The sequence below is a fragment of the Ips typographus genome, linkage group LG10 (assembly GCF_016097725.1).
Source record: "Ips typographus isolate SLU linkage group LG10, UJ_Ityp_2.0, whole genome shotgun sequence".
NCBI classification, from domain to species: domain Eukaryota; kingdom Metazoa; phylum Arthropoda; class Insecta; order Coleoptera; family Curculionidae; genus Ips; species Ips typographus.
In genome coordinates, this window is record NC_138431.1 from 2,392,783 (window position 1) to 2,401,125 (window position 8,343).

The following is an 8,343-nucleotide window of genomic DNA, read 5'->3' on the forward strand; positions in this document are numbered from 1 at the left end:
TTTCCTTTGTTTACAAAATTGGTGAAAGAATCACTTTCGCACCTGGTTAGACTAGGTCAGTTATTAATGCATATTTTTTTCCTAAATTTGCAATAAACAAGTATTGGCACTAATACGAATCGGCCACTACGGTTAGCACTAGGTTGCTAAGCATTATTTTGATTTTTAATATATAGCATTAGGTTGTTGTGAACTTACCGAAAACTTTTTTTTGTCTATACAAAAATTAACGTAAAATGTGGATGCTTAATCTTTACAAGACCCACATACCTATATAAAATATTATACACTTTGGCATAAAAATTAGCTGGGCAACAAGAGGATGACAGTTGCTAGAGTATTTTGTTTGTATTTTGTCACTACGGTTCAAAAATAATTATTTATATGCAAAAACTGTACATACCTAGTAAAAATTGTATATTTACAGTGTCTTTTAAGCATTATTAAACTACATTTTGGCATAAAGATTAACTGGGCAACGAGAAGAAGACAGTTGCTAGAGGATATTGTTTGTATTTCGTCTTTCCAGTTCAAAAATTAATTACGCAAAAACTGTACATACTAAAAATTTTATATTTACAGGGTCTTTTAAGCATTATATAAACTACACTTTCCTTTGACTGAACTCCTTTGACTACACTTTTGAATATAAACTACACTTTGGCATAAAAAGTAGCTGAGCAACGAGAGGAAGAAGAAACTTGCTTTTTTGCCGGTTCAAAAAATAATTATGAAAAACGGTACATAGTGAAAACTATATATTTACAGGGTTTTAGCAAATTTTTGGAATGCTCTTTAAATGTCCTATCCAACGACATTAAAAACACTACAAAATCTAGTAAAGTCAGACAGAAAAGTGGTGTGAACATTTGAGCTGCCAGAAACCCAGTTTGAAAAGACAGTCAAGGACAAAATAGCCTGTAAAGTCCACTTGCAGTAAGAAAATGACAGTTTTAAGCACATTTTTGGAATCCTCATTAAATTTCCTAGTAAAACTCAATACTTGTTGTCCAACACACCTTGTCCTCATATAAAATGACCACTGGACACTTAATTATTTGGTCGCGTTCGTTCTGAATGTCTACTGGACATTTCCAATAGGTTTCCTAGAAACACTTTCCACTACACAAAGTTCATCCCATCATCGTACGTCCCAAAATCACATAAATATTTGAAATTTCTATTTTTTTCTATTGCATTCCTATAAAATGTTTACTAGATTCTTTATTCGTCCGCTTTCGTTCTGAACAACTACTGGACATATCCAAGCACTATTCTAGTAACACTCAACACTCTTCAGTAGTCAAGGAGGGAGGTAAGTCAGGGAGAAAAGTTGTGTCAAAATTTGATCTGCCAGAAATACAATTTCTCAGTCAGGGACAAAATCACCTGTAAAGCGCACTTGCAGTAAGAAAATGACAGTTCTTAGAACATTTTTGGAATAGTTTTCTATCTAGGACATCAAAAACCACTACAAAATCATGTAAAGTCAAGGAGAAAAGTGGTGTCAACTTTTGACATTCCAGAAACACAGTTTGAAAGGATTGTAAGGGATAAAATCGCCTGTAAATGGGATAAGAAATTTAAAGAGGATTTCAAAAATGTGTTATAACAGTCATTTTCTCACAGTTTACAAGCGATTTTGTACCTGTTTTTTCAAACTGTGGTTCTGGAATTTAATAGGTATTTCAATTGATGCTATTTTTACTCACACGGTGTTTTTTCAGGTTTCTTCGAAAAATTAATACACTCTATAAGTCTAGAAGTTTACATGAGCTTCTTTGCTTAAAATTGATCGGATTCACTCCTTAAAGTGTCTGCAACTACTTAATAAACACTCTGTATAGTCATAAATTCAAATTTTGATCAACCATCTCTGCAATTGTTTTAAAATGAATAAATGTTTTTAAGAAAACAATAAATCTTGATCATAAATTTCTTCAGGAAAACTTCGACAAAAGTACACAACTGATATAAAAATACGAAATTAGGATAACATATGTATTTAAAAATAACGAAAAAATTATGGTCCCTTTGAAAAATTTAAGTTACTGTCGATATCTGAGAAACTGAGTTTGTTTGTTAAACTGAAGTTTACTGTGCGAATTTTCAAACAATTTAAATTCAATACGATAAAACCTTTTATATTCCTACAAATTTCAGGTATTTAACAAGTAAAAGAAGAAAACTTGAAAGCTGATCGTTCCTATCAAATTATATAACGTAAATGTTCCTAAATAAATCAGTTGTTTCAAGAAACACAGTGAACGGTTTTGAATTTTTAACTCCTAATTGCAGATATGCAATTTAATATTCCCTTTCAAATTTCCAAGAAACACGGTTATGGTCATTTTTAGACCTTAAAAGGCGTAAAACTGTATAAAGTTTAGCAGTGACATGTTTTTAAAGATTTTTCTGCTTATCTGCTCCTTGTCGCATTCCCTTCAATTCCAAAAGCAGTCCATGTCAATTTTAAGCTGCTTTAGATTTTACCAGCCACGATTAGTGGCAATTTTTGCCTGTTGTTCACGTCAAGGTAAGATTTTTATAACGACGTAAAAAAGTGTGGAAAAGATACAAACATTTGTAATTTTTCAGACAAAGTTAATTTACACAGAAAAATCCTAAAAGAAAATTTTAATGTTTCTCTGGTTTTTGCCAACACAGATTCTTTGGCATTTATCAACAGGAAAAACGGAGATCGTTTCACTTACTTCCTGGATATGTACTGCCCCGGTGCTGACAATCTCTTGAAACAGGTTTAAAACGTAGTTTTAAGTTTATGTTTTAAGGAACTTTAGGCATATCGTCTTTTGCCTAGGCATTTACTAAAGATCCATGACACATAATAAAGCAATTTTTTTTTCAAGATTTTGCTATTTAGTAGAATGATTATAAATTTATACAGTCATTTGGCAAAAGCCTAGTATAAATTTAGGCTGGTGTTATTTGATGAGGCAAATAATATGAAATTTTCAGGTTATCTGAAATTAAATCGAATATTATTTTGTTGACTCAGTGTTGCCGAGTCAAAATATTTAATGGCGGTAGAATAATCGGTCAATAAACGGTAAATCAATAAAAAAGGCTAGTTTGTTATATGTATTGTTACAAAGGCCTCATAACCAGATTAAGATTTCCTGAAATTTAAGGGAAAACGAGGGGTCACTATATAGAATTTCCCTAAATTTAGGGAAAAAGTGCACAACTTGGCAACACCGCATTCCAGGGATGTCCCAAACTTACCCCCTAATACGAAGTCTCAACCCTCTAGGCCTTAAAATAAGGGAGTTACCCATTTAACCCCATGTAAAATGCAAATCCACAAAATAGCTACTTTTGGACCTGTCCCGGTATCATTAAACTTGGATCGGCGCATCGGATGGAATGTTCGGGATACGAACGAACGTTTACTGGAGGTATAGCGGGAACATTCTGTGCATACAGGAACATTTGAGAATTGATTACCCACACATATATAAACCGACCGAGCCGACGGACAGACAGTTGTGAAATAGCAGTAGCGCTATAAAGCAGGGAACGAAGTAGTGAAGTGTTAAAAGTGACTTTAGTGGTTGAAAAAGTGATCTCTAGTGTTGTAATGATCTCTAAAGTTTGTTGAGTTTATTCAAAGTCTCACTTATCAAAACAAACCCAGTAAAGTGTAACATTTGGTGTCAGAAGTGAGTGAAGAATTGTGCTCTACGTGAATGGTGAATACAAGATCGACCAATTACGACGCAATGGCTGAAATTAAGAAATTGATTGAGATGTTCAGAGCTGATAAAGAGGAGCGACAGAGGGAAAAGCAAAAACAAGAGGAAGAAAAACTACGACGACTTGAAAAAGACTGAAAGTTAACTGATTTCAACAAAATTGTTTCTAACTTTGGCCTACCCGACATTGATTTGTTTGCTACGTCACTTAATACTAAATGTCGTAGGTTTGTGTCGTGGTTTCCCGACCGTAATGCTTATGCCGTCGATGCCTTTACTATATGTTGGAATGAATTATTTTTTTATGCATTTCCTCCTTTTTCTTTAATTTTGAGAGTCCTAAATAAAGTCATATTGGATAAGGCTGAAGGAATTTTGGTGATCCCTTACTGGAACACCCAACCCTGGTTTCCCATTTTTAAGAAATTAGTTATAGGCAATTTTTTAAAACTGAGTTCTTATTCTGTTACTTCATGTAGATCCTCGCCTCAGGAGAGACGCCGGAACAGACCGATTATCCTGGTTGCAGCGTTGCTCTCAGGCAAGCACTTAGCAGAAAAAATGTGTCAGAATCCAGTTTAGATACCATTCTGAAGTCTCTTGCTTGCAGTATTAATTCATATCGAAGTGCCTTATCCTTAATACTGCAGCCAGAGACAATGCTAGACCCTGTATTAAAAAGGTTCCTTAGAGGAGTTTTCAGACTGCGTCCGCCTAGAAGGAAATATAGTTTTACCTGGGACCCCTCCGTTGTTCTAAACTACTTCTACCCAAGAATGAAGAGCTATCTCTTCGCTTATTGAGTAGAAAATTAGGAACCCTTTTAGCTCTAATTTCTGGTCATAGGTTGCAGACGTTGGCCCGAATCCGAGTAAAAGATATTGTAGTTTCGTCGGATGGCATTCAAATTGCAATAGCTCCCCTAGATCAATGCAGCCTATTTTGCACATACCGTTTTTTACGGAAAAACCTGCGCTCTGCGCTGCTTCAACTCTCCTTCAATACATAGAGAGAACTACAAATCTTCGTTCGAACGAGCAAGATTATTTGTTATTGAACACTAGGAAGCCCTTTTTAACTGCTTCAACTCAGACCATCAGTAAAGACAGTAAATGGATCCGCCTAACCCCTTACAAGGAGCGGGTGTAGATCGGAAATTTACGGCGTACTCAACTAGACATGCAGCGACATCGGCCGCTTTTCGTCACGGTATATTATTAAGTACAATCAGGAAGACTGCTGGTTGGACTGCTCGCTCAGAAGTCTTTGCCAGTTTTTATAACTGTCCGTTGTCTTCAGACCATCAGTTTGCAAGAGCCATCTTGAACAATTGTAAGGCATTAAGGCGGAAACAGACTGAGCTCACGTCACGTGAGCTCACGTGCTTTAACGTTACATACAAAAAATGTGGGTAGCTGGTTAACATAGAATGTTAATGCATCAGAACCACACTGAAGTCATCTCATGCGTATTTCGCGACATCTCCAACCGCACGCGTGCTAGCATGTAATAATTTTCTGCAGATCCACACTTTTTTGGTCTACGTGAGCTCACGTTTGCGTCGGATTGGTTGAACTTGTGCTGTTTACGTTGTGTTGTTGGTTGAGTTGTTGAGTTTGTTGTTCTGTTAAGACTGAAAATGGATGAAATTTTAATAGAAAAAGTTAGGGAACATTCTGTCTTATACAATCATGGATTGGCTGAATATCGAGATCAACATATCCGGCAAGCAGCTTGGGAGGAAATTGGAAAAGAGCTAGGAATACCAGGTAAGTTTTACTTGGTTTTTGATGTTGCTGGACTTAGTGAAGTTTTGAAAAAGTAGAAAAAACAATAACGTATGCTTCAAAAGTTTTACTAACTTAAAAATTGACTTTATATTGAACAAAAAACGGGTTTTTAACACTTTAACTCCGAGATTGTTACAATAAAATGATCTTCTCGTATTATTTATTATGTATGAATTGTTCCCTTGCGTACACGACTGAGTTGCCAAACAACACTACCACCCTCAGAATTAAAATATTCTTTAAAATTTTCTCGAACTTGGAAAGCTTCACGAGTGCTGTTTCTTCTTAGAAGTTACAAATTCAAAAAAACAGAATCAGGAAGTCGAAGTGACTCAATATCCGCATCAAATTCATTGTCTGCACACAGCATGTTATGCAAGCAGCATGATGCAAGGACGATTTTATCTACAAATTCTGGTTGCACTTCTAAATGCCTGTAACATCTCCAGCGTGCAACTAGAATGCCAAATGCATTTTCCACTACACGTCTTGCCCGTGATAATCTGTAATTAAATATTTTATTGGGCTCGTTGTCTCCGAAATGATGTCTGCTATATGGGCGAAGCAAATAAGTTTTTAAGGGAAATGTTCCGACAACAACATAGGGTTCTGGATTCCCATTTTCTACTACAGGTGTCGGCTCTGGCACATTGAACGTTTTACTGTTTAGTTTTTTACCTATGGCAGACTTAGAAAAAATTCCTCCGTCACTGTTTCTGCCATATGCGCCAATATCAATGGCTATAAACTTATAATCGGCATCAACTAACGCTAATAATACAATAGAATTGCTTCCTTTATAGTTGTAATAAGTAGATCCTGCATTAATAGGGCACTGGATATTAATATGCTTGCCGTCGATGGCCCCAATGCAATTTGGAAAATGCCACATTTGCTTGTATTTTGCTGCAACATTTTTCCACGTTTCTTCTGTAGGGGGAGGCATTGTAATTGGTCCCAACCTTTTCCATATAGCATCACAAACTTCTATTACAATTTCTCGTACTGTACTAAATCCCAGCCTATAGCTAAAGCCAAGACTTCGAAAAGAATTTCCCGTCGCCATAAATCTGAAATAATACCAGCTGTATACAAGGTGTTTCAAAATTAGCGTAAAATAATTTAACTGCATATTCTACGTCAAAAAATTTAAAAAAAAAAATTTTACGCTAATTTTGGAACACCATGTATAGATATTATTTTAGGTATTTAATTGGTTTGTTTTTCAGGGAATAAAGCTAAAGAACGGTGGAACAATCTAAGGAGATCTTTCTGTAATGCAAGAAATAGACGGCGGGATGAAACAAGAAGTGGCATGGCTTCTAAAAAAAAAACAATTTGGAAATATGAACTTCAAATGTCCTTCATTATACCATTTTTAGAGAACCGGAAGTAAGTATAGAAATCGTAAGGTTAGATTTACACCACACGTTTTTGAATTTACACGATATGCTTTTATTTTAGGACATACAGCAATTTAAGCGAATCTCAGGCCTCTGACAGTTTGATGACTGAACCAGATGATCAGTTCACAGGGTCAGAAGCACAAGAAAGAACACCTTGTCATTCAGACCGACACATTGAGGTTGATATAGGAAACGGAAGAGATGATGACAGCATAGATGATGGCAGCATAGCTGATGATGGCAAAGCAGCTGATGCAGAAACTGCTGATGCAGGAAAACGTTACAAACAGATGAAACTGTCACAAAAAGGCCGTAAGAAACTAGATACTAATACGCCTGCTAAAGAAATGGTTGAAATTTTAAAACAAAATGCTTCTTTAAGAAAACAGCAGTATGAGGAAAAAACCATACAACAAAATAAGGTACATAAAATACCTAGTGTTTTAGAAACTATGGACGACACCGATATGTTTTTTCTAAGCATGGCTAAAATGACCGAAAAATTGCCAAAAGTTGAACAAGCACGGATTAATCTTGCTTTGAGCAATTCGGTGCTATCAGCAGAAATAAAATGCAATGAACAATTAATAATAAAAAATACCCCTAATCAAACGTTTACCCAACAGAACCCTACACGGCAGCAGTCATATACTCCATTGACGTCAGCCTCGGACAATTTAAGCTACGCAAGCGATTATTCTAATTCAGCAGAGAAAATTATTACGAAAGACCAACAATTCTTGAAATGGTTTCCTTGCCTAATATTACACAGTACAATACTAATGACATGACATAATTTAAAATGCATAATACATTTCAAGCTATTCTCTGTTTAGATAAGGTGGTGCCACGTTTTTGAATAAAGTTTTTTTCTAATATTGTAAAATACTTGGTTGTTTACTACTTACCTCAAACAAACCGATAACCTTCTTCAGTAGAGATAGCTCTTCGAAGTTGAGTATGTTGTTTTTGAATGTCCTTTTTAATTAAACCATGTAGAAAGCCAAATTCCTCTTTGGTCATTCGGAAATACATTTTAAAGCGTTGGGGGTCATTTTGTAATTCTTGAACCAAACAATGAAATTCGCCCAATTCTTTTCTTTTTACGTTTATATCATGGACCCATGTCTTCCTTTTTTTTTTCTTCGTCGAGAAGAATAAAAGCAGCTACAGTTTCTATTTCCTCTTCCCAGTCTGAAGAACTGACAGAGCTGGCGCTTTCCATAATTGAAAATTCACAAAAACAAAATAAATGGCAATTTGTCAAATTTCTCTACTACATCATAAAACGTGATGCAGTGTGTTTCTAAGCATGTCATAGCTGTTCAAAACATGACAATGTGATAGCACGTGAGCTCACTTGAGCTCACGTGACGTGAGCTCAGTCTGTTTCCGCCTTTATGTTAAGGCTTAGTTGAACTATTTGGTGTT

The 8,343-nt window shown here is 35.6% G+C and overlaps 1 protein-coding gene across 1 annotated transcript; it reads left to right on the forward strand.

Moving 5' to 3' along the window:
* Positions 1-258: 258 nt before the first annotated feature.
* On the forward strand, positions 259-7,825 carry LOC145734845 (uncharacterized). Its single transcript, XM_081988474.1, has 4 exons — positions 259-2,536; positions 2,599-5,485; positions 6,736-6,898; positions 6,971-7,825. Exons 2-4 carry the CDS (start codon positions 5,356-5,358, stop codon positions 7,701-7,703), a joined length of 1,026 nt encoding a protein of 341 aa, XP_081844600.1. The 5' UTR covers positions 259-2,536; positions 2,599-5,355; the 3' UTR covers positions 7,704-7,825.
* Positions 7,826-8,343: the final 518 nt, after the last annotated feature.

What these genes read in the sequence shown, in the direction of transcription:
- LOC145734845 (XM_081988474.1), top strand. Translation starts at nt 5,356, where the DNA reads ATGGATGAAATTTTAATAGAAAAAGTTAGGGAACATTCTGTCTTATAC. An exon ending in AAAAGAGCTAGGAATACCAG is followed by an intron (nt 5,486 to 6,735) that starts GTAAGTTTTACT and finishes TTTGTTTTTCAG; the next exon opens with GGAATAAAGCTAAAGAACGG. An exon ending in CCATTTTTAGAGAACCGGAA is followed by an intron (nt 6,899 to 6,970) that starts GTAAGTATAGAA and finishes CTTTTATTTTAG; the next exon opens with GACATACAGCAATTTAAGCG.